The sequence below is a fragment of the Acomys minous genome, assembly GCF_964271855.1.
Source record: "Acomys minous genome assembly, chromosome: 1".
In the NCBI taxonomy this organism is placed as follows: domain Eukaryota; kingdom Metazoa; phylum Chordata; class Mammalia; order Rodentia; family Muridae; genus Acomys; species Acomys minous.
This window is the reverse complement of record NC_140483.1, coordinates 120,700,582-120,727,013: the sequence shown is the minus strand read 5'-3', so window position 1 is coordinate 120,727,013 and position 26,432 is coordinate 120,700,582. Positions and strand designations below refer to the sequence as shown.

At 43.7% G+C, this 26,432-nt stretch overlaps 1 protein-coding gene across 4 annotated transcripts; it reads right to left on the bottom strand.

Annotated features, from left to right (window-relative positions):
- Nucleotides 1-2,599: 2,599 nt before the first annotated feature.
- Nucleotides 2,600-20,525, bottom strand: TP53INP1 (tumor protein p53 inducible nuclear protein 1). 4 transcript variants are annotated; one of them, XM_084799038.1, is made up of 5 exons: nucleotides 20,402-20,525; nucleotides 12,446-12,708; nucleotides 11,286-11,643; nucleotides 8,949-8,986; nucleotides 7,218-7,287 (listed from the first exon to the last, which is right to left on the bottom strand). In XM_084799038.1, exons 2-4 carry the CDS (start codon nucleotides 12,555-12,557, stop codon nucleotides 8,965-8,967), a joined length of 492 nt encoding a protein of 163 aa, XP_084655164.1. In that variant the 5' UTR covers nucleotides 12,558-12,708; nucleotides 20,402-20,525; the 3' UTR covers nucleotides 7,218-7,287; nucleotides 8,949-8,964. The 4 variants fall into 4 exon arrangements, with proteins under 4 accessions (XP_084655161.1, XP_084655163.1, XP_084655162.1 ...); XM_084799035.1 differs by lacking the exon at nucleotides 8,949-8,986 and having other exon boundaries at nucleotides 2,600-7,287; XM_084799037.1 differs by lacking the exon at nucleotides 8,949-8,986 and having other exon boundaries at nucleotides 2,600-7,287; nucleotides 11,286-11,439.
- Between the last annotated feature and the right edge of the window lie 5,907 nt (nucleotides 20,526-26,432).

Below are 26,432 nucleotides of genomic sequence, written 5' to 3'. Positions count from 1 at the left end.
GGATCACAAGTGAGCGCCACCACTCCCAGCTTAAAAAAAGTTATTTCTTATTTTTAATACTTTCAGACTTGTTGTGAGTCAACATCTGATTTTCTTCAGAATTAATGAAATATGATTGAATGAATCAGAATGAAATATTGACTCCTTAACACTCAGATACTTTGTTTTTATTTTCAGACAGGGTCCTTTGTAGTCCAGGCTGGCCTCAAATTTATTATGTATCAAGGATGACTTTGAGTCCCTGATCCTAGTAAGTTTCTCTGTTTAACAAGATATTCAACATCACCAGGGAGTCCTTTCCTGAGTGACACAGTCCAGGCTCCTCAGAGAAAAAAACACCCTCAAATGATGACACTGTGTATTTGTCTGTCTGCACACCCTACAGTCACCCCCCTCAGGCTGTGTTGTGATTTCAGAGGCTTGGCTTATCTCAGAAAATGCATGGTCAGCTCTCTTAACTGCTAATCATTTTCATCCATGTAAACTTCCCCAGGGGCATGTTTAGAATATGAGACCACTGAATAAAATATTTTTAGTTCTGTATTGTTAGGACAATTAACTCTTGAGTGTGATTGCCAAAATTTTGATGGGTAATTTTCATCCTGTAATTTGCCTTTAGGTGCTGGTGGACAGGTACCATAGACCAGTGTGCTCTGCTTGTGTCCCCAGTACCCTGTACCCGCTGCTACCATCCTGCTACTCCACATGCCTCCCCTCCACTCCAACCTGCACACACACCTCTTTCTGTTCCCCCATTCTGGAGTCTCCTGCTGTCTCCAGTGTCTTATTTTTGAGAGATAGTAAATGCTGAACGGATAAAATGGGTTCCTCCTTTTTAAAAATTTTGAATATGATTAGCCAGGCATGGCAGTGCATGTCTTTAATCTCAGCACTTGGGAGGCAGAGGCAGTCATTTCTCTGAGTTAAGAGGACAGCCTGGTCTACAAAGCAAGTACAGGACAGCCAGGGCTACACAGAGAAGAAAAACCCTGTCTCAAAAAATTAAAATTCTTTTGAGTATGACAGATTTTAATTAAGTTAGCTGTTATATTTTACCTAAAGCTTTTAGACCAAAATTTATCGAGCTAATTCTGAACACATCCTTTTTTGGCAAAACTATTCAAGAACAAAAAAGACTTCGGGCTACGAAGATGGCTCAGTAAATCATTTGCTTATGCAATCATGAAGACTGGAGCTAAGAAAGAACCCCAGCACCCACATAAATAATTGTGGCAGGGTCAGGGATCCCTGGAGTGTGCTGTTTAGTGTAACTCAAGGAATTGGAGAGCTCTAAGTTCACCTGAGACCCTGCCTCAGCAAAATAGAGAGCCACTGAGAAAGACACCCAGCATTAAAATTTTTATTCATGTTTTTTGTTTTTGTTTTTCAAGACAGGGTTTCTCTGTGTAGCCTTGGCTGTCCTGGACTAACTTTGTAGACCAGCCTGGCCTCGAACTCACAGTGATCCACCTGTCTCTGCCTCCCGAGTGCTGGGATTAAAGGCATGCGCCACCACGCCCGGCTAATAATTCTTCCCTTTTAAAGAATTGAGTCTACAAATAGTTTATTTCTACCTTAATTTGAAAAATAACAGATTAGAAGTTATATAGGTCTCCCCTCCCTCCCATAGACCCATGTGTTTGAATGCTTGGCCCATGGAGAGTGGCATGCATTAGGAGGTTTGGCCCCCATAGACGCATGTGTTTGAATGCTTGGCCCATGGAGAGTGGCATGCATTAGGAGGTTTGGTCTTGTGGGAGGAAGTGTGTCACTGGGGGGCCAACTTTGAGGTCTCCTATGGTCAAGCTCTGCCCATTGTGAGACAGTCTCCTGCTGCCTGTGGATCAAGATGTAGACCTCTCTTTGGCTGTCATGCTTCCCACCGGGCTGACAGTGGACTCAATCTCTGAAACTGTAAGCCAGTCCCAATTAAATATTTTCCTTCATGCTTTGGTCATGGTGTCTCTTCATAGCAATAACACCCTAAGTCAACCAGTCTGAGCTATCTCAGACACTGTCTCAAAAAATTAACTTTGGAGCCTAAGAGATGACTCAGTGGTTAGGAACACTGCACTGGTTGATCTTCCAGAGAACCTGGGTTTGATTACATGGCAGTTCACAGCTGTCTGTAACTCTAGTCCCAGGAGTCCATCACCCTCTTTTGGCCTTCACAGTTACTGTGTGCAAATGCTATACAGACATACATGTAGGCTAAACACCCATGCATTCTTCCCCCCAAAAAAGAAATAGATTGATTAAAGGAGAAAGTACTAGTTTGAAGTCCCTGTCTGTTTAAATTACTTTTCACTTTATATGATGTATGTATGTATGTATGTATGTATGTATGTATGTATGTATGTATGAACAAAAGGCTTTTTTAAAAAGACAGGGCTGTGCTATGTAGCCCAAGCTGGCCTTGTACTTGCAGCAATGCTCTTGCCTCAGCAGTTCTTGAATATTGAGATTATAGATATTCACCTCATGCCTCTAAAAGAAGTGTATACAGTGCTTATTAAACAGCTTTTTGCCTAAAGTGTTTTAGGAATGTTTTATTACTTTCAAGAGGAATGACCATGAAGATAAAAGAATCCAACACATGTTAAGTTAAAGGACATTTTATTTACTGACAGATTAAAAAACTGTAACTCTGGGCAGTGCAAAATGCACAACTGAACCCATTATAAAGAACTGGTGTTAATACACAATGTTTAAGCAATGCTACGTGTTTTTGGCAAAGTGCTGTGCTGTTCATTCTGTATAAAACTGACCATCTCTGACCCAATCAGTATAAAAAATTTATGTAAAAAAACCCCAGAAAAACAGTTAGATAGTGGCTCAAGAAAACAAGCTGCCGTTTATGCATAGATTGATGTACAGTATATAACCTAACCAAAATGTCCCTTTTAAATTTCAAGTTGATGAGAAAAAATTGTGCCCATAAACACATTACGAAGGCACATAGTACAACCTACAATACTTTTCAGTATCCATAGTTCATACCTTCCCTTCAGAAGGCAAATGTGTTCACAATTTTTACTAGAGGAAAAAATAAAGCCACTTCTTAAAAATAACACACACAATTATTGACTAAAGTTCAAAACTTCTGGAGGAAAACAAAATACACACACACACCTGAGGCCCCGGAACACACACACCTAAACTCATCAAGCACTGTTTGTTTTTTACAAGTCCACCTAGAAAACAGTACAGAACATCAGGCAAGTACAGAGCCAAACTGGGCAGTTAACAATTGGAAACATTTTTCTATTATCACAAGGAAACCTACCAATGCTACACAGAACAGCATCCATTTAGCTGCCTTCCTCTGAATAGTAATGTCTCTTCTACATAAAAGGGACCGCTGCAAATAAGAAAAGACACTATTCTTGGTGCCTCTGCACCTATTCCTGCCTTTCTGCATCTAATTCCTGGTGTCTCTGCACCTAAGCCACTTGAATTGGTGTTGTATTTCAAGAGACACTGGCCTATGACAAAGACGACAACACTGTGTCATATGTAGATTTGTTAAATACACAAGCATTCATGGAAAATTTTTTCAACATTAGAATTACGTAGCTAGGGTTGCCATTTATATTACATCAGAAGCTGATGGCATGAAACTACCTAACTTTAAAGAATATAAAGGTGATAGTATCTATAGGCCTTATAAAAGGATAACACAAGGCAACTATGGAAACATATACTAGTATCTCCCAGTCAAGGAGCAGTCTCCTAAGTCTCTAAAACAGAAAAAGGTAGAAATTTTTCCTACTAGTCTATTTAAATGTCTATCTTCTAGTTGTAGTCCTTCATACTTTTGTTTTGAATTAAAAAAGAAATGAGGATAAAGAAGATACCCTCCATTGTTTTTTTAAAAGAGTATACAACGACTGTATGCCTCTGTGAGAACAGAGCAAAATAGCAAATCAATTCAGATTGTAACAAAAATGAAGACTGCAAACCTGTACAGATTTGAGAAGCAAAAACAAGCAGGCATGCAAGCAAGCCCTTGCAAGTTTTATGTAAACACTCATCTTGCTAGAACCAAAGAACTAATAAAACAAAAACAGTCTGCATGGAAATTGGAAAGATATACAGAAAGTTAACGCTTTGTTTTTTTAAACTTCCTGCAGTGGGAATTAAAGATCCAATCTTTTTGCATCTCTGCAAAAAAAGCAAAAAAAATAAAAAAATAAAATAAAATAAAAATAAAAATCCCCACCTACCAAACTATATAAATTGCCATAAAAGATAAATATGGCGAGCTGAGCAGCCATCTACAGTGCAGAATGTAACTCAGGAACAGTAACTAACAGAATACACACTCTAAAATGTTTAACATAAAACAAACTTGGGGGAGTGTGGGGTCCAGTATAAAAGCTAAAAAACATACTCCAGGTAAACAGCGGATACACACCATGTATGTCAGACTTTGCAAGCAACATTCTAGGTTATCAGTTTAAAAATGGTCAGTGCTACTAAATTCTGGAGCCTTGCTTCTTTGTTCTGTTTTTTAACAGTGCTTGGGATGGAACTCAGGACCTTACACATGGTAGGTGAGTCCTCTACCACTAAGCTACATCCCCAACTCTTGGGGTCTTCCTTCCTGCTTGTACTTGTAATGCACTGAAGTATACTGTAAACCACTAGTAGTTGCAACAGCAAAATGGTGGTGATGATAATCAATGAGTCTTCAACTCATAAAATGCATTTTGGCCATGTTTCAAAAATGTTAAATAGGTTTAACATTGTCCTGTGTTATTAGACACAAGGTAACTGCCCAAACTTCAACTGGGCTGTGTAACCTTTTTCAATTCTTCTATGTGCCAATTTTAGACATAAACTTTAGATTCTCACACAGAAACCACAATGTGTAACCATCTGCTATAGGTGGTGTGGTCTTAACCCTAAAGAAAAAAATCCCAGTAATTGATGCTTGCTGGTTTTCAGGCACAAGGCAAATGGAAAGTAACTGAAAGAGATGTAAATATACTTAAGGGCTAAACAAATTTTGGGGAAAATTGTTTTAAAAAAAACAACAAAACACTGTAATTTAATACACAGATCTGTTCATGCTGGCCAAACAAATTCTGATGGCTGAGCCTCAGCCTGTGAGACACAGCTTCATGTGATGTAAGGGAGCAGGAATAAGGCTACATGTATTCAGAAGACACATAGCTGGTCTATTTTCAAGTAACCAACACATGACCCCACAAAACATGCACACCGCCATAAAAACACAGATAGTAACAAATAACTTTTACATTTGACGAACTTACAGACTTGGCCCCTTACTTAGAAAACAAATAAATAAAAAGGGAAGTCAGTATGGAAAAGGTTTAAAGGAGGAATCGAGATTTCTGTTCTAAAGAGACGTCCTGGCACATAATAGTCACAGCCAGTGTGAGAACACCCCTCACCGTCTAACTGCCCACCCTCATCAGAGAGCACTGCTCCTCCTCAAAGTCCCCAGGGTTCCCTGCATTAAGCTGCTGCAGAGATGATACCTTCCACAACAATATGCTGCTCTTTCCTTGGAGTTACTTCATAAGCGAATGTTAATTAGGGCTGCAGAGGGGATAGGGAAGTGAGCTGTCTGATAGCACAGGCAATGGTGTTATTTCAGTAGAGTGTACTTCAAGATGTAAATTTGTTTTAATTTTCCAGAAAGTTGGTTCCAAGTGTGGATGGCTCATCAAAATCCATCAAAATTGATTTTTAAAAGAAGTGACTGGTTCGAGGTAAGAAAATGGACTTTCCTTTACATCATGTTAACTGGCCCGTATGAGTGGATCCCTGAACCCTGGCCTCATTAGCACCAACCCTGAAGAAAAATCGTGGCAGAAAAACTGCCATAGCCTCCCACCACTAGGTTCAGTAGAAAGGCCTGCAAGTTCACACGAAGTTCAGTTCTGACAGCCCCACTTCCAAATCAGTATATAATCCTCACAACTTTGGGAGGGAGGTAAGTATTATTACTCCCTGCTGTGGAGGAAACAGAGGCCAAAGTGGTTAAAGATATTGTGAAGTTAAAAAAATGAAAGCTTGCAGAAACCACAACCTATCAGTCTTCACTTAGGTGCTACAAACACACCACCATATGTCCCGTGTCTCCAGTGCTCTCTCCTGGGAGGACAGGGCCATATCTGAGGAGTTAGCACACTATCTCTCCCTTTCTTATGGCAGACATAAGCATGACGTCACTAGGTGCCTGGGCAAGCACTGGTGCATGTCTAGCTGAGCTGGCAGTTACAGATACCTCCAAATACTGACTGCACTGTGGGTTACCTACAGACAGATTCCAAATATCATCTCACAGGTCTAATTTTTCCCTTTGCACATGAAACAAGTGCTTTTGTCCATGACAGTTATAGTATCTGTACCATTTCGTGGAGTCACATCAGAATTACCTAATGTGTATTGTTCACAAAGTGAATGTACCTGAATTCCACAATCAACTGCAATGACAAATCTGCGGCAAAAAGAACCATACATATAGAAATATATCAAGTTTTCTTTTAAAAGTAAGTTCAGCCATTAATTCCAATTTATCCATGGCAAAAATCACCTGTTAATGCTCATGTTAGTGTGTAAAAATGTACTTTATATACAGAAAAAGACTATCAAGTATTGGTCAATAAAGTATATGGCTGACCCTGAGAATAAATTTTTCCTTACACAAAAGATTAAATAATACAAAATACATGAAATTGAAAAGATGACTATTCTTATACTTGGGGTAAGAAATGTCCTTAAGATGCTGACTAACTCATATATATACCTTACTAGACAACCCCAAACACTGTAACTGTATTGTTATGTTTCCAAAAATATTCTGAAAATGTTTTTTAAAAGTTATTGTCAGGAGCAAGGCATTATGTGATACACAGCACACAGATCTGGTTGTGATAGTGTCTAAACACACTGATACACTAGGCAATTCGTCTTCAGTTGGCTGGAAGGTGACAGCATTTTCGTTGTACACACACAACATCCACAAACATGCACAAACCCAAGGAAAACCACCAGCAATGTTCTCAGTAACTGTACTGGCGTGGGCAGGGCTGGTGAAGCACCCAGCCGCTGTGCTTCATTTGTCGAGTGTGGCAATCCCTGGCAAGGTTCTGGCGACGAAGGCCATTTCTGTTCAGAGGCTGTCTTTCAGCGTGTCCTCTTATCCACTGGGAAGGACGGAAGCTCTTGGGTTGTTCCAAAAATGTTGCCTGAGCAGCAAACGCTGCAACACAGCAGTGAATGTGCTTCCCCACCTCACTGTGTGCTTCCATTCTGAAACAGAACACAGTGGAGTGTATCAACAGCAGACTACATTACTAAAAACATTACTTAGTAACCTGATTTTCTACATTTATTTGTCTGTGGTTGGTAAGGACTTAGCATCTTATGACTGGTAAACAGATTATTTTGTAGGGTCTTTACTGAGCCCAGGCTGCCGCTCAAATTCACTATCCTCCTGCCTCAGCCTCTCAAATTTTGGGATTACAAATATGTGTCATATCTCCTAGCTGAAATGTTAACTTTCAATAGAAACATAGGCTATTATGTCCAGAGATGGCTAACTGGGTTGTATATTAAAAATGTGCTTGATACTCTGAGTGAATTTAATATGGTTCTCCAGAACTGATGCCTACTGAACATCTGTAGTTCTGCTTAGTTTTCTGAGACAGAATCTCTGTAGCTTAGGTTGGCCTCCAATTTGTCAAGTGGGCAACACTGGCCTTGAATTTCTGATCCTCTGTCTTGGCTTGGCAAGTGCTGGAATTACCAGGGTGAGCCACCACACCCAGCTTTTTAGCTGTTTTTAATTCTCAGATTTCTGGCTACAAGTAAAATGTCCTAGGTAACATGTGAGTCTGTATTTCAGAAATGTACGTAAGGACACTAACTTTACATTTTCTAGGCAAGAAGTCAATGCCTATTACACACGTCAGTTGGTGTTTTATTTATACCACAGAAGAGTATGTTTTGGAATGGCATTTACCTGGCAGTGTTTCAAGACCTAAATATTAAGCCAGGCTATGGTGATGTACATCTTTAATTCCAGCACTCAGGAGGCAGAGGCAGATGCATAGTGTTGAGGCCAGTGTGGTCTACAGAGCTAGTTCCAGCACAGCCCAGACTACACAGAGAAATCCTGTCTCAACAAACAAACCAAAGCAACAAAACCAACCTATCTTAGAACATGGTTGAACATAGTAAGATAAACTATATTAACACATAAAATAAGTTAATTTTCTGCAGTGCTGTTTATCAGGCTCAGGCCCGTGCACCGTTGGGCGGCCCAGGGTAACTGTGATGATGACATAGGGTATGTAGCTCCAGCTTTAAGCCCCCGGTGTAGCCTGCAGTGATCTTGATCGTCCACCTCTACCCCTTCAAGGGCTGGGTTTACAGTTTATTCACTGACAACTGAACCTACGTTTTCTTGTGCACCAAGCAAGCAAGCATTCCATACACTGAGCTATACCCCAAGTCTGAGTTTTCTGTTTTTTGTTTTTTACCAGTTACTTTATTCAGGAAAGTCAGTTACATATTTTGTCTAAAAAAAATCTCAGGAAACTATCCACACGTGCACTCAGAGTAGACTAAAACAGATCCCATTAAGAAATTAACAGAGAGCAGGCATGGTAGTGCGTGCCTTTAATCCCAGCACTCACGGAGGCAGAGGCTGGTGGACCTCTGTGAGTTCGAGGCCCCCTGGTCTACAAAGTGAGTCTAGGACAGCCAAGGCTACACAGAGAAACCCTGTCTTGAAGGGAAAGAATGAAGGAAGAAGGAAAGGAAAAGAAAAGAATGAAAAACCATACAAATAGAAAAAGTTAATATAAACTCAATGATTTTTAGAAGGTGGGCATTTGAGTTCCTAGCCTCCCTGTTCTCCCTGTTCAGCCTGAAAACAGTTCATACATTCTCAAAGTGAACATACTTACTCTGTGCTCGTGAGTCTTATAAGCAGCTTTTCCTGGCCCTACAAATGTTAAATGGTGAACTATTAAATCATAGTAAGATTTAAAATGCCATTTTAATTTTACCACTAGGACATGGTCATTTTTCTTTATTAAGACTGATTTATTATGGGCAATTGATGACATATATTACTTAAAATTATGGTTACTCATAAACCTTCACAAACAATATTTAAAGGCTACGATGCAATAAAACATACACTCTAAAGCCATTATAAGCACTTAGCTTCATACTCAAGTGGTTTATACTAATATCCCTGAGGACAGACAGAATGGAAGTAATATATTTGAAAGACATGGTTTATTGCTTGCTCAGAAAGAACAGACTGTTGACTACATAAATAGTGCCGTTTTGCAAACATTTGGTTCTACCTTGATTTAAAAATACACATACACACATAGCCCCTTTGACTGTATCTCACTATGCATTCCAAGCTGTCCTTAACACTAGTGATCCTCCTGCCTCACCCTCCTAAATGCTAGGATTACAAGCATGTACCACCATGCCTTGCCTTTGATAATTCAATTATGAAAAGTGTGTTTGTTGGCCCTACACCCCCATGTTAATACTTACGGTGTAGGAATGCAAAACCAACTTGTGGCATCAAGTCGCAAACACTTAAATCCTAGCTACAGTGCATAGACACTGGTTTGGATAAAGCTGATGAAATACTCTCCAAGGCTAGGCTCTTATGGAGAAGATTAGAGTATGATTTGGGAACCAGATGAAGTGAAAATTTGCTGAAACACAATAATGGTATCATGTCAAATAAAATAGTATAGAAAGCATGGCCCAAAATGGGCTCAAAGTGGTGTGAGCCCATATAGTAAAAACATTCTAGGTCATGCCCAGGATGTTAATGGTATTCATGTCTACTGTAATATATTACTTGGCAAAGTGGCCAATTGTACATGCACAAATGTGCTTTATATTGAAAGGTAAGTATCAAATGACAGTAAACAAATTCAAAGTGACCACTTTTTAATCAGGTTAAGTTTTTTTTTTAATTGAGATTTTACTTATTTGTTTCGTGTATGTGTTGCCTACATGTAAAATCTGTGCACCAATGCCTGCAGTACCCACGAAGCCAAAAGATAGTGTTATCCCTGCTCTTTCATGTGGATGCTGGGAACTGAACTTGGGTCATCTGAAAGAGCAGCTAGGGCTCTTAACAACTGAGCCATTTTTCTAGCTCCTGGTCATGTTAAATTCTTGTGTGGATTCCTCAGAGGTACAATTAGAATCAGTAGGGAAGAGTTTTTAAGAAGTACGCTTAAATCGACTATAAAACAATTAGATCAGCCCCTCCAAACAAATTATAAACAGCTCAGCAAAATTACGGCTTTCAATAAAGTGCCACTTGAAGTCCTAGTTTATTCCTGGCATAATGTGACTGTATAAAAAACAGGGTTTTTGTTTTGGTTCAAGAAAGAGGAAATGTATTTAGCCTTGCTAAAGTGCATCTGTAATACTGGGACAGCATTGCCTGGGTTTTGTTTATCCTCTACAGATAGGAAACAAGCTGTACACAGTGGTCCTGCCCAGAAACAAGGCCTGCCCATCCAAAAGGAGCCCTTTGGGTTACAGTGCAGTCCTCGAGGATCCAGAGTCACCTGAACCCGCTACCTAAAGAAGGAATAAGTCAATGGGGTATTACAGGGCCTGTCCCACCGACATGCATGATGGCCTAGCCAGACAAGACTCTGAGCAGATTAGATGGAGAGGACAGTGTGGTTTTCATAGGTGAGAATCATCTCGGATGTATTCCTGAGAATGTTCTCTTCTGGAAGGTTCATTTGGAACACATCAATCTTCGCTGGCTTCCCTTCCCTGAGCTTACTGGGTCTATCTGCCATTTTGGACTGCCATATAATAGCACATCACTTTAGTATGAAATCTGGGGACAAACCTTGGAACAAATACTTGGATTTTCAAGATTAAGCACTATTTAAGGTGATTTAGCTAAGAACATGTGTAAGAAAATGAATTTTTGAGACATATTTTAGGTGAAATTGATACCCTAAAATAATCTAGTCTATAACATACACCAGAATTACATTCTAGTTTGCTTATCAAAAATACTAATCTTTCCTAAATTTCCCTTCAGTAGTGTTATTTTTTAAACTGAGCCATGCTACAATAAAACTCCATCCTACCTGCATACTGCAATTATAACCCCAAACAAGTTACTTAAGTAAGTCTCTAACACAATTACTTTTGTTTCTTTTAAAGCCTTAGCTTTGTATTAGAAATAAATTTTTTTGGTTAGCAGACTGCTTGTGCTTGTTCTTGAAACGTACCTGGGACTACTTGGGTTATATTCTTCATTCCCACAGCTGGCCTCACTGAGACCAGGACAGGAGTTGTGCAAAGCATAGACAGACATGCTGGGATGTTCAATGAGAAGGTTTTCCATAGGACTTGTTTCCACCTTGATAGTGGTTAATCCACCTGCTGTAAAACATGGAGGAGGGGTAATGAACCAGCTCTCCTCCATTGGACAGGACTCAAACTGGAGGAAGCAGGAATCACTGGTATCAGCCAAGCACTCCAGAGATGCAGGTAAACAGGAGAAGACTGAAGTGTGTTCTGCTGGGGACTCTTCACTGATGTCATCATCTTCCTCCTCTTCCTCTGCTGAGAAACCAGTGCAAGTATCTAGATTGTGATCCACATTGCACATGGGAAGATGAGTAGTCAAATGTGGTAGAGTCATCCATCAAGTTCAAAACACAGGAAAAAGGACAATACTATGTTAACAGATGCTCACCAAGGCACTTGTATTTGCTTATAACAATTACAATTACAACCTCTGACCTCTGTGTACAATTACACTGGCATTGAAGAATGGCTTTAGGATTTTCTATTATAGCAAATAGACATAATATGAGCCCTGTGGGTTCCTGCTGCTCATATGAGGGTTTCCTATTAAAGCACCCCTGATTGGACCAGGCTTTAGGAATTGCAAAACTGGTTATCTGACATCACTAACTCAACTTTCTGGCACAAAATGTTTCCTGAATGTCTTTAAAGATACCCTTATTTTACTTTTAAGCCTTAAAAACTACTCTTAGCTGGGTGCAGTGGTGCATGCCTGTAATCCCAGCACTCTAGGAGGCAGAGGCCAGCCTGGTCCAGGACAGCCAAGGCTACACAGGAAAACCCTGTCTTGAAAATTCACATTTCTATGTATGTATATATACATTTATGTGTGAGGGTACATAAGAGAGGGTGTGTGTGTGTGTGTGTGTGTGTGTGTGTGTGTGTGTGTGTGTGTGTGTGTGTGTGTAGAAGCACTTTACTGAGTCACCCACAAGCCCCAGGAGTTCCCACTTCTGAGCCAAGTATGCTGGGGTGTGCCTATAACCATAGTCTTGGGAAGTGAAGGCAGGAGATCAGGAGTTGATGGTTATCCCCGGCTATATAGCTTGCTGATGCTACCTCTGTTGTGTTGCCTTACCTATGAAGTCAACAAGAATCCACTCATCATCTTCTTTCTCACTAAATTCTGGTTCTTGGCTGGAAGCAGTAGTGACTTCACCTACGAACATTTTATTCAGTCTCTGAAACATTGTTAAGGCAGGATTGAGACTTTGGCTGGATATTATCTTTATAGCTGAGATTTTGAAACCCTGTCTTCAGTTGGCCTGATGGCACAGACAGGAGATTAAAGTGCACAGTGTTTCCTCAGAAGACGTAGGTGAAGAGCAAGAAGACTCATCCCTAAAATAAAACAGAAGACGGTTATTTTTATTTGCTGTGAGGTTTTTGAGACAGGGTTGGCCTCTACTTCTAGTCCTTTGTCTTCCAGCATGATGCCATGCCCTCATCCTCCCCACGCGTCGTCCTGCTGTTTTATATTCATTGTGTATGGCTTTAAGCATGCCTGATTATTTGAAATCTGCAAGAACAGCGTAGTTTGGCTTTTGAAACAATCCGTATTATTGGCATGAGGAAATTTACACTGTAGAAACTTAACTGTGCAAGAACTAGGACTGGAAACACTGTGGAGTGTTCAGCAGTCAGTGTGTACATGGGACTCAAGTGTTGCTTTCCCCCTCTCTCACTTTAAAGTTTATATGGTTAAGATCATGTGTTGCGCTTGCAGATGACCAGTTCAATACCCAGCACCGAAATGGTGGCTCACAACCATCTGTTAACTCCAGTTCCAGGGGATCTGACACCTTCTGACCTCAGAGGGCACCAGGCATATACACAGTACATAGACATACATGCAGGAAAAACTAAATATATCTGAAAGGGGGTGAAAAGGCAGATGAGGCAGTGAGATAGCTCAGTGGGTAAAGGTATAGAAGGCATGTGACCTTGCCTTAGGCTGAGCCCAAGGTAAAAGGAGTCTTGGGTGGCTTGACCCCACTGAGATAAAGATCTTACATAGGCACAGAGAGACTCTTGAGAGGAAGAAGAGAGTCCGGAGGAGAAGAGAGGAGAAAGAAGGCCACCATGGGTTAGATGGAAGAGAAGCACATTGTCAGCATGGATGGAGACAAAGAGCATTAGCAAGTATTTGGGATTATGGATGGGAGGTAGCTTGATAGAAATTATTAGAAGCAGATGGCATGAGATTGGGACAGGGATCAGATACCTGCCCCAGGTTAACTAAGGCTATTTTAGAATATAACAAGTGTCTGTCTTGATTGCTAGCAGGTTAAAAAATACTGCTCTAATAATTATTAGGCTTAATAATAAACATTATTAGGCTGTACTGATAAACAAGTGGCACTTGATGTGGGGCAATTATTAGATAATACTGGTAAATCAACAACCACATAAAGGCCTGATTACCTAAGTTTGACCCCTGGAACCAACATGGTAGAAGCATAGAGGTACAGATGTAAGTACCCATTTCTACCTGGCTACCTAATAGCATAGAAAATTGAACATTTTCTCAAGAATAGCTTTTTTTCTTTCTGCTTCCTACCAACTCTGATACCACTCAGTCCCTTTTCTAAACCACCAGCAGGTTGTATGGACTCAGCTATACAGATAGCCTACATCTACCTACTGTTCTTAATTGCTCTCATTCTACTTTAGGCCAAAACCATTCTCCCTGATCTACTCTTCCTCAGTGAGATTATACAGGCGGTACGCTTAGCAAGGGCCTCTGGACGATCAACTGTTCTTCTACAAATAGTGAGTACCTCCTATGTATAAGGTATAGTTCTAGGCACAGGGGAGGCAGCAGTGACCGAGAACCACACAGGAAACGAAACTGCAGTTTGGATGTAGCAGAAAGAATACTAGATGGTCCTCAGACCTCGCTGGTGCAGCTTTCCGGGAAGTGGTCTTGGATAACTGAGAAGATGTGGAGTGGGGAAGGGGCAGACCATGAAAGCCTGCATAGGAGTGAGAACTCAAGATCCAACCGGGTCACAGGAACAGTCTGGGGGCCAAGCAGGACCAGACCCTACAGGACCTTACAGGGAAGAGGTTGAGAAGCCCAGGCACGGGGGCACATACCTGTAACCTCCATGCCTGACAACACTGTGACAAGAAGCTCAAGATTTCTTGGCTAGCTTTGGGTACTAAGTGAAATCCTGTTTCAAAAAGGTAAACCTGGCCATGGTGGCACATAGCTTTTATCTCAGTGCTCTGAGGCAGAGGTGGGCAGATCTCAGGAGTTTAAGGACAGTCTGGTCTACAGAGTGAGTCCAGGACAACCAAGGCTACACAGAGAAACCCTGTCTCAATAGAAATAAAGGGGGGGAGGTGATGTCAGGAAGAATGGGACCACTTAGGGGACAGGTGTGGTTTCAGCCAGGAGTGTAAATTTAGGAGCTATCAACACAAGGGAATGACAAATAGGCTTCCCTCCCCCCCCCCCCTTTTTTTTAACATAGTCTCACTCTGTAGTCCTGGTTGGTTTGGAATTCAGTGATCTTTCTGTAAGATTATATAAAGTGCTGAGCTCACTTTTTAAAAAACTTCTTAATAGTTAAGCTGTGCTGCTAAAACACCTGGTTCTGTTCTCTGTGTATAGAATAGGTTGCAACAACTATTTGCATACAAGGGTAAAACATCTCAAACAAATGACATTAATATACTCGGGTTTTAATGCATCCTCCTCAGCCATTAATTATTAAAAGCAGGTAAACAATAAATGTCACTGCATAACCAGTTTTCCTGAAACCTGGAAACAGCATGGTAAGATCATGAGGGCTGCAGGCTAACAGAAATTATAGAAAAAGTGGACTTTGCAGTGTGCTGGGCTCAAAGGATGAGTCATTATGAGGTTGTGTGTACATGAAGGGTTTTGAGCATGTAAGAGAGGGAGCAAAGATACATTTTCAAACTTCCCCAATTTCTCTTAGGTTATCAGCCCAAGTACAACTGTGCTGAATGGGCTAAGAAGCCATCACCATTGTCAGGACTCTTTAAGGGTCTTGTATGCCCTAATTAACTAGAGCTGCTATGGAGTGGCGAGAATGCCACAGGGGAATTCTTCAGTCCTCCTGAGTGACAGCCTTGTCCTCTACCTGTGATACTGTCTTGGGACAAGGCACTAGGACTCAGGCCATATCAGTGACTACAAGCCACAAAATGTGGCTGGCTCAAGGGTAATGGAGCAGCTGTAAACTGCCCCCTTTGGCTACAGCCAAAACCAGAGAGACTGGCTATGCCTGTAATGTCTGGACCCTGCCACAGACAGGACAGCCATGAGACACACCACTTGGTTTCTTGAACAGGTTCGAGGCCATTTCCAGGTGACCTGTTTCTCTGCAAGGACCAGCAGTGGGAAGGAAAGAACTCCCCTTCAGGCATAGTGTCACTGCTGGCATTTACATGACACATCTGGAGGTCTTGAATCCCACAAAGAAGTTTGGGAGTGCTTTCCTAGGAACTAGCAGGGGACGCTCTAGCATTATAATGGGTGGCTGTGGTTGAGCCTTGTCTCACTGTGAGAAAAACAGAAACAGGATTACCTCAAGTAGGGGCCACAATTTACAGTCCTGATGTGAGGGAAGTCTATGTGATGCTCTCTGGCCCTACCTTCTGTAGGTGTTGCCAGGAATAACCAGGTGCTAGAGATTCACACGCTGCACCAGATTCTGTGCAGACGGCCACCAAATTCATCAGATAAGCCATTCCATGTGTAGTTTTATTATCTTTTGAGACAGGGTTTCTCTGTGTAGCCTTAGCTGTTCTGGACTTGCCTTGTAAACCAGTATGGCCTCGCAAGCACAGTGATCCACCTGCCTCTGTCTTCCCAGTGCTAAAATCACAGGCGTGCGACACCGTGCCTAGCTCCATCCCATGTATTTGACTACTGTGACCAAGACACTTGGGGAGAGGGAGAATGAGACAGGGTTTCTCTGTAACAACCTTTGCTGTCCTGGAACTCAGTTTTTAGACTACGTTGGCTTTGAACTTACAGAGATCCATCTGCTTCTGCCTCCTGAGTGCTAGAATTAAGGGCATGTGCCACCACACCCTGCTTGAATTTTAACTTTTAAAACTGTGATGTTGGGTTAAGGCAGGGGGGAGGGGTTGTTTGTTTTAGGGGGGTTGTTGAGTTTTGTTTTGTTTTGTTTTGTTTGAGACAAGGTTTCTCTGAGTAGCCCTGGCTATCCTGGAATGAACTCACTCTGTAAAACAGGCTGATCTAGAACTCAGAGGTCCACCTGCCTTTGCCTCTGCCTCCCAAGTGCTGAGTTTAATGGTGTGTACCATCACTACCTGGCTAAGTTTTTTTTTTCCTCCCCTCTCTGTGTAGCCTTGGCTGTCTGGGACTCTGTAGACTAGGTTGGCCTCAAACTCCCAGAGATCCACCTGCCTCTGCCTCCCCGAGTGCTGGGATTACAGATGTGCACCACTGTGCAAGGCTTTAAAATATATGTATGTCTGTAGACTCACTTAACTGTCCTGCCAGTCCCTCAATTTTATTTCTTTAAATTATCTATGTAGACCTGGCTAGCCTGGAACTTTTGATGTAAACCAAGCTGGCCCCAAACTCATAGAAGACCTAACTATCTCCATCTCTCCAGTCCTGAGATTAAAGGTATATATACCATACCCACCCCTGAATTTTAAAATGAGTCAAACTGAGGAAACTTTCAGTTATCTGGAGTGTGAGCCTCCTGTCTGAACAATAAACTTTTTCAATCAAATACAGAGCCAGGTAGGGAATACTCAAGCTTTTGTTCAGCCAACTGCTCCCTTGTATATTCAATAAACCAGTCTAAAAGGAAAAGAACTAAAAATGGCTCAAGTATTTGGAGTGAGAACTTTGCATCTGATTATGCCACCTGTATAAGGTATATACTAGAATGTATTGGAAAGAATTGATTCTAAAAGCATTAAGTATATCATTAATCAATTGTCATACATCTATTACATGTTAGTATAATGATGTTTTTGATAGTTAACATAGGCACTAGAAAATTTTAGCACCCACATAGGACAGTGCTATTGTGCTTTTTAAAAAAAAGTTCCTAGGCCGGGCGTGGTGGCGCACGCCTTTAATCCCAGCACTCGGGAGGCAGAGGCAGGCGGATCGCTGTGAGTTCAAGGCCAGCCTGGTCTACAAAGAGAGTCCAGGACAGCCAAGGCTACACAGAGAAACCCTGTCTCGCAATCCAAAAAAAAAAAGTTCCTAAGGGCCGAAGAGAAGTAGGCAGTGTTTGCTGGCCCACAAAAGGAGTAGCGTTTGGTTCCCATCACCCACAGGTGCTCCCAGCTCTTCTAACTGCAGCTCCAGAGGATCCCATGCCCACTTCTGGCCTCTGCAAGCACCTACCTGCATGTCCCTCATCTGGCTAGTCTCTGTATACTTGTGTGATAAAAAAGAAAACATCTTTAAAAATGCATCTTCCTAAACTGCTAACACCTGGACCTCCCACAGAAGACCCAGAAAATGTTCTTCCTAACAGTCACTATTGCTTTTGACACCTACCCAGATACAGTAGCCGCAGAGGGGAGCAGGTGCTATGTGCAGACAAATAGCAAAGCAGGGCTTCAGAGTTTCCCCATGTGGTCACTGACTTAGATTCACAACTCTAGGGCAGTAGTAAAACTATAATGAAAGTTCCAGAGATAACATGAATCCCCAAGAGGAGACAAATATAGCTTTGGAATTTAGCAAAGAGGCAAGAAATGCTGTAGGAGACAGCCTGCTACTCTGAGGGACTTGGAAGCCTCTGGGCAGGAAAAGGAAACAAATTATCTGGGCCCGAGTGTTAAGCAATGCAGACTTACCCATTACTGCTTGCTTGTTTTAAGGTACCTCCACCCATCATTACAAAAAGTACATTTTTTAAGAAGTAAGATGAACAAAACTACATCATAGAAGCTGAGACGGGTGGGCTCCTCTATTCCACTGTCTTATTCAATTGTTGTGTCTGGCCCATTTTCCTTTAGTTTTTTTGGGGGGGGGGGGGTTGTTTGTTTCTTATAGGCACGTTTTTGTTTTGTTTTAGTCTTTTAAGACAGGTTTCTCTGTGTGGCCCTGGTTGTCATTGGAACTCGCTCTGTACACCAGCTGGCCTCAAACTCCTGAGAGATCTGCCTGCCCCTGCCTCAGAGTCTGTGTTACCACCACCTGAGACGGTTCTCAGTTTTGAGATACATACCCAGGAAAAGAGGGTGTGGTGTAGACTCAATTGCTGATTTTAGAAACCTGGTCCTTCTGCTACCATGTGTGGGACTGAGATTTGTTGCTTGTTTCTGTAAAGGGCATATAAGAATATACACGGGTACACACACACACTGACTAGTTATCTAGAATTTCAACTTGCAGAATGCTTATGGTATGTGACAGACAGTTGAGAGATCTTTTTCTCTGCTCTGTGATGAGGAAACTGAGTCCCAGGAATGAAGATAACTTGCTCAAAAGCAAGACGTCTGCTATCTGGCGGGAGCAGCAGGGCAGGAAGCCTGCAGCCTGGTTCTAAAACCGTGAGGGACCAGCACTTCTCAGTGGTTTGGGCTGCCAGCAGGGGGCTCCAAAAACATTTTAAAATTAACAACAAAGGCACCCACAACTTTGACGAGTGCAGTTGTGGCTCCTCAACAGTTTTGAAATACCAGCTGGCTAAACATACCACTGAAAAGCAACCTAAAAACTACTCTCAGGGATGAAGCAACAAGTCTCAATGTTTGCTGGCAAGCCTGATGCCCTGAGTCTGATCCCCAGAATCTGCATGGTGGAAGAAGAGAACCTACCGATTCAGAAAAACAAAGATGCTAATACAAGTGTTTGTTCTTTTGGTGAGAGACAAAACTGCTGGCCTTGAACTCCTGATTCTCCCACCTCCACCTTCCCAGTATTGGAATTACAGGTGTGAGCCACCAAACCTTGGCTTTGATTCAAGTAGTTTAAAAGTCAAATTTGAACTGGGGGTGGGGGGTGGGAGAGCAAACCAGGCCAAGAAAGTTGATTTGGCTCGTTCCACCTCTACTCTATTTAGCTAATTTACAAGATTATTCCCCTGTGGGCTCACCACCTCCTGTTCTTAAGTCTAAAGATAGCGAACAGAGAGCACTTAGGTTGGTAATCCACTGCTTGTTAACCTTGACTTTTGAAAGCAGAGCCATTCCCAAGAGAAATACAGCGGAGAGCAGGCAAGAATAAGACAAGATGAGAAAACAAAAGAGGCATGGGTCAAGTAAGTTAGTAGGCCACGGTTTCCAGCAAAGACTTTAAAAATTGCAGTTTTGAATTTTAGTGGCTGAGGCTGCAAAGGCCGCCTGGTGTTTTCCTACCTGCCAATAAAAAAAATACTACAATGGAAAGTGTTACAACCACCAAGCATGGGATTTCAAGATTTTGGGGCATTTGTAATGATGTCGGTTCAAGGACCAAAGAGTCACACTCTCCTCTCTCAAAACTACTAAGCATTCTAAAGGGCTCTTTCGGCCAGGAACGCCACAGTCTTTAAGGGTTACAGGTGGAAAGGGGTTGTTCCCACTTATTCCACTCTGAACTTTTACTCGGAGTAAACCTGTCACGAAAGTAGAAACAAAATGAAGGCACTGCACGTGAAATCTCTCTGCAAACAGTAAGCACCGCTTCCTTTTAATTAGCTCTGTGGCCTTAAAATTACTTAATTTCACTGTGCCTCCAAGTTTCCTTCGTTTAAATAAGCAAAGTTGGGGCCTCACAGGGCAGTCGCGCCGGTCTGGGATGAAGTATTTGGAAGCCACAGCAGTCTCTGGCGCACCCCAAGGGCCCGTGCTCAAACTGATCCGCACCGAAGCGGCCGGAAATGCTCTTCCCACAGGTGCAGGCTCGGTGCTGAGCGAGGTCAGGAGGGGCCGGGGCGGGTCTGGGGTAACGGAGCGGGTTTCCCGTCACCCGCAGGCTCTCGGTGTCGTCGGGTGCGCCGGGGAAGGGAGAGGGCCCGTCAGGGAAGGTGGGGAGCAGGCACCCAGTCGCCGCCCTGTCGCCCGCACTTACGTGAGCCGAGCGGAGCGGCGGGCGCTGAGGTAGCTGCGGCGGCCCGGCTCCTGCGCTGCGGTCGCTGCCCTGGCGGCCGCCTGCCCGTCCGGGTCCTTTTGTTGTTGTGCAGCTCTGGGAACAGCTGATCGGCTTCCCGGCCCCGCCCCGAGCCGCGCCAGCCCCAGGTCGACCAATCGGCTGCGCGGGGACTCCAGGGGGCCGCCCTGCGAGAGGTTGTCACTAACGCACGTGACCTGGCACCTGGCCCGCGGCGCGCCCGGGGCAGAAACAAGCCCGGGCAACAAAGCGGGAGCCCGAGCGCTCTCCGGGCTAGCGGGAGGAGGAGAGAAAACGGGGGCCGGGGACTGGCCGAGATGGGAGCCGCCAGCGGGAGCGAGGGGAGGAAGGGGAAAGTTGAGGAAAGAGCCCGACCCCCACAGTCACTGTGGATAAGTGAGGAGCCCAGAGTGTGGGCATAAGGCACTCAGACCCCTCTTTGCTGAGGGGGTGGTTGGAGATACCAGTTGCTCGGCTACCTCTGGGCGTTCCTCGGAGTACGCAGGATGCCTGTAGCCCACTCACCTCCCACCTCTTAGTAAGACAACAAGCCAGGGCCCCCTCTGCTTTAGGAACATTAACTGGGAGCTCACGATCTTGCCTCCAAGAGGTCTGGCCTAGAAAGACAAAAGCACAGCAGAGGAGCGCCCCCCCCCCCTTGGGGCTTAATGGCCCCTAGCTTCCGAAAAGAGGAACCCTGAGTGAAGAAAATTTAGCTCTGTTTCCTCCCAGGGGTCTGCATCTAAGTTGTCATATGATCCGAGGTTATGACCTCTTTTGTTTATATGCCTGCAAAATGTAGATATTCACATGAGACCTACCTACTCACCAGCTATTTGTAGTGAGAAGAAAATGAGACACTGTACTTACAAAGGGTTTCCAAGGGAGGCAGAGGCAGGCGGATAACTTTTGAGTTCAAGGCCAGCCAGGACTACACAGAGAAAGCAAAACCACAACCAAACCCCATTACCACCAACTAACAAATCCCCCAAAAGACCTGTCACGGCACGTCCAGCTCTAATGAACAGGCTTTTATTTTGTTTTTTCATCAGGCCACGCAGAGTCATGTCCGAGGCCCTGGGCTCATCACCCAGCACCACAAGAGAAAAGGAAAACCAGATCTTATTTCAGGTGTCGGTTGCTTTCTGTTTACTCTTGCTGATTTATAATCTTACCACTTGCCATGATGTACCAAGAAGCAAGGGGTTGGGGTTTGTGCAAAGTTCATATGTCTGTCCCTATAAGGAAGGGGTATTTCATCACTCCAGACATTGTCTAAGAGTAAAAGGAATATGGCTCTTAGTTTTAAACATAGTACTTATAGAAATCACCAAAACCCTTCAGTGCCTAGCGGATTGTTCCTGCTGCTTGGAGCTCTCTGGTTTGCGTGCTTATATGAAGTAAGACTCGAGAGTAAGGCCACTTCCACAGTACGGAGCTGTCTGCATGCAGCCGAACTCAGTCACACAACAGCAACACAATCTTTTCTCTGTTGGGTGACAAAAGACCTGGCCATTCCCTGTCTTTGCAGACCCCTTGAATGCAACCATCCTTTAATTCATAGGCTAATTCTGAGTGTTGCTATAGTGCCCAGTTCCAGGCTGCCCGCTGCGCTGCTGCGTCGGGTCGGTCGACTCTTTTTCCCCATCTGTCAGAGTACCCTTGTCTGTTTTCCCTGGCGCTCAATACACTCCCTTATCTCCCAGAACAAAAGGAATTCAACCTCAAGTTCTGTTTGAAGGAACACAGGACTGGAACACATTCATGCCAGCATCCAAATACAAGGAATGCTCCTGCCTCCTGCTCACAAAAGTAGGTTGTGGCTGTCCTCCTGCCAGCCACAATGAGATTGCTAAAGACTTATTTCTTTCCAAGCCACAAAGGAGGACCCTGCAGACCCTCTCCCAACCTAAAGCACCAAGCTGTTCAGCTACGCTGTAGAAGTGTAGAGAATTCCAAAGTAAAGTCTGCTCTGTCATTTCCAATCTGCGTACCAACAGAGCGGGTCAGCAGGGCTTTGACTGTGGACTGTTGCCAGGTGTCTAGGAAAAATGTAAAGTTGTTCTAGATTGCATTTAAGAGGTTCGATCCCAGCTGGGCGTGCTGGTGCACACCTTTAATCCCAGCATTCGGGAGGCAGAGGCAGGTGGATTACTGTGAGTTTGAGGCCAGCCTGGTCTACCAAAACAAGTCCAGGACAGCCACAGCCAAGGCTACAGAGAGAGACCCTGTCTCCAAAAAAACAAACAAACAAAAAGAGGTTCAATCCCTTAAAATTCCAATTAAATCCATTGTTCCAAATGAAGACGAGAATAAGTCAAACTGGACCAGAAAGGCTGGAAGAGAAGTGTGGTGGCTTGACTGAGTGTGATGGCAGTCTTTCTCCTGCCTCCCAAGTGCTGGGAAAACAGGTGGAACTCTACTCTCTAAAGGAAACAATGAAAACAGAACACTTAACAGGGCTGCCACTTATCTCCTTAGGAAGATGTTAGGGAGGGATTAGTCCAGGACTATAAACACAACAGCTTCTCAAGACCTCGTGGCTTTGGGCTGGGAGTGTGGCTCGTTGGTAGGGCTTGTGCCTAACATGCATAAGGCTTTAGGACTCAACCTCTACACCCTAAAAAAAGATAGCATGGGTGGGAGTTCTGTAACTTTGTAAGTTCTGTCAACTGTCTTTTTTATTTGTTTTGTGTTTTGGTTGGGTGGCTAGAACTCAGGGTTCTACACATCCTAAGCATGAGCTCTACCTTTGAGTTGCACCTATTTCTTTTTGTTTGATTGGTTGCTTGGTTTTTCTTTTCTTTTCTTTTTGTTTTTGTTTTTGTTTTTGTTTTTCAAGACAGGTTTCTCTGTGTAGCCTTGCCTGTCCTGGACTAACTTTGTAGACCAGGCTGGCCTTGAACTCACAGCGATCCGCCTGCCTTTGCCTCCCGAGTGCTGGGATTAAAGGCGTGCGCCACCACCGCCCGGCTGGTTGCTTGGTTTTTCAAGACAGGGTTTCTCTGTGTAACAGCCTTGGCTGTCCTGGACTGGCTTTGTAGACCGAGCTCACAGAGATTGCCTGCCTCTGCCTCCCTGTGCTGGGATTACAGGCATGTGTGGAATCACACAGCTATTTCTTTTTAAACCCTGGTTCCATATGGCGATTATGAGTAAACTGTTTGGGCTTGTGTGATGACGTATGTTGGATCTTGGAGACCCTCATAGTGGAAGGAGAGAACTGACTCCCACAAGTTGCCCTCTAATCTTTTCACACCCACGCAAAAATGTAATTTTTAAAAAAGTGAAACAAATGCTAATAAAATAGCCACACTTGGGAGGTTGAGGCAGGAGAATACTGAATTTGAAGTCAGCCTGGACTATATCTCAAAAAAAGAAAAACAAAAAAAAACTAAAATAAAAAAAGTGTACTGGAAGAAGCACTAGAAATTAGTGAGGCATGGTGGGTGCCGGGGAGAAGTGCCCTCAAGAACTGTGGACTTCATGTGAGTATTATGGCACATACTCATAGTCCCAGTACTCAGGAGGCTAAGGCAGGGGGATTACCATTAGTAACATGAGAACAGCCTTAGAGCCAGGCATGGTGGTACATGCCTTTAATCCCAGCACTTGGGGACAAGGTTTCTCTGTTTAGCCCTAGCTGCCTTGGAACTCACTCTAGACCAGGCTGGCCTCAAACTCAGGAGATCCTCCTGCCTCTGCCTCTCTGAGTAGTGTACCACCACTCAGCTCATTTATCATTTTTGTCTTGTTAGTGCTGGGATTTGAACCCAGGGCCTCCTACTCCCTAGGCAAGCACTTTACCACTGAGTCATCTCTCCAGCCACCTCACTTATCATTTTAAATGAGCACTTACACTGGGCCACTTGCCAGAGCAGCACTAAACAAAACAGCTTTGACTCTCCAAAACCTTCTATCTAGCGGAGGCAACATGGTGACCATATATGTAGAGGGTGCTATGAAAAAACTTTTAAAGCTTGAACGCTTTAATGGCTCCTGAAAATTTAATCCCAAGCCCATCAGAGTGAAGAACCAAAGATCATTCTCTTCTTTTAGTCTATTAAAATAAGAAGCACCCATAAAGGTGCCTAGACCCATAAGTGAATTTATGCTTCCAAACCCAAGTCTTCATTGTTGGTTTTTGTTTGTTTGGGTTTCTGTTTTATTGTTTCAGACAAGGTCTCATTACATTGCTTAGGCTAACCTCGAACTTGTGGCAGCTCTCCTTCTTCATACTTTCAAGTGTGGGAGGAAAGGCGTATTAGGTGCTGAGCTGCACCTTGTGTTGTCTGACTGTCCCTCTAGCACACACTGATGCACCTGAGTGACTTTATCTGCCCAAACGAAAGTGCGATCGAAACCACCAGCCCTGGAAAGCCAGCCCTGCAGAGCTATAGTGCCCATAACTCAGAATAGAATTGAAAGTGAGTACTGGGAAGTAATGGTTTAGAGGGCTAGTTTTGGACCTTGCATTTAACCTCTCTTCACCTTTATTTTTTGATTATAAAATAAGGATTTTTTTTTTTTGCAGGCTCTTTAAAAGGTGGTTCTGAGGGCTGAGATAATACATATGAAATATCTGATACAATGTTTGGCACATGGTTTGGGTGTTAACTGAGTGTGCTGGCTCCTCTGACCTTTCAGCAAGTGCTACGTGAGAAGAGGGGCGCAAGAAAGGCTGGCTTTCCAGACCCGAGTGTGGTGGCGCACGCCTTTAATCCCAGAACTCGGGAGGCAGAGGCAGGTGGATCCCTGTGAGCTCGAGGCCAGCCTGGTCTACAGAGTGAGTCCAGGACAGCAAGGGTGACACAGGGAATCCCTGTCTGAAAGAAAGAAAGAAAAAGAAAGAAAGAAAGAATAGAAGGAAGGAAGGTGTTTCCAAAAGGTGAACTTTGAGCCAAACCCTAAATGACCCAAGGAGCAAGCAGGCTCTGTGAGGCCGTAAGAAGTGACTAATAAGAGAAGTAGAAGGAACGGTGAGTCTATAGGCGCTACTACCACCCCAGGTCACTACAGGTGGCTGGCAGTGTAGCCGAAGGGCTGCGGGGGAAGGTAGTGTGTTCACTTAGCCAGACAGGGTCACTGCCAGAAGGGAACTTGCACTGTGTCCAAGATGTGATGAGAAGCCAGGCTCCAGTATGGGTCTCTGTCATCCGGGTCTGTCAGAAGCATAGGCAGGAAGATTGCAAGTCCTGCCCGAGCAGCTTACCAAGACCTTGCTTCAAAATAAAGAGTTTAAAAGATTAAGGGCAGGCGGTAGAGCTCAGTGGCCCACTGCTTATCTGCAATGCACAAGGCTCTGGATCCATAATCTTCCTTAGTGCACTCCACGGCTCTACGTACGACAGAAATGCTGGGAAGTCACACCCTTACCCCAGCCTTTCCACCCCTCCCTGGAGCTGCGGACCAAACTGTGCATTGAAAAAGAAAAGTTGATGAGAGGTGAACAGGCTCCATCTCCATGACCAGCAGGCCCTCCGTCAGGGGGACAGCCCAGAGGCGAGCAGGGAAGTGGGATGCAGGGTGAGACTGTTTGTTCACAACAAAATGGCAGCTGCAGAAGTTGAAATCAGGGTTTATTTTAAGGTTGAGGTGAGGCTGTTAAGTGGTCTGAGGCAAGTATAGGAAGGTAGTAGGATTCTGACTTTGCTGGTGAATGGTGACACCATTAAAGGGAATGGAGAGGCAGGCAGGTGTTGGACCGGAAATGCTCTTTAGGTCTTTGATTGGAGATGATGTCCAGGGCCATTGCACAGTTCAGTCTGCAGCTGCAGGGAAAGGTGGAAAGGCTGAGGTAAGGGTGTGACTTTCCAGTGTTTCCCTCCCATTCACGGCTGTGGAGTGCGCTAGAGGAGGGCTGGAGCCTGAAAAGAAACAGCCCACCAGAGAGTGGAAAAATGAGAGTGTCATGCTAGAGTTCCTAAAAATAGTTTCCTCCAGAAAGTCTGAGCAGCTGTAAAAAAAAAAGCCCCAGCGATAGATAGATTTC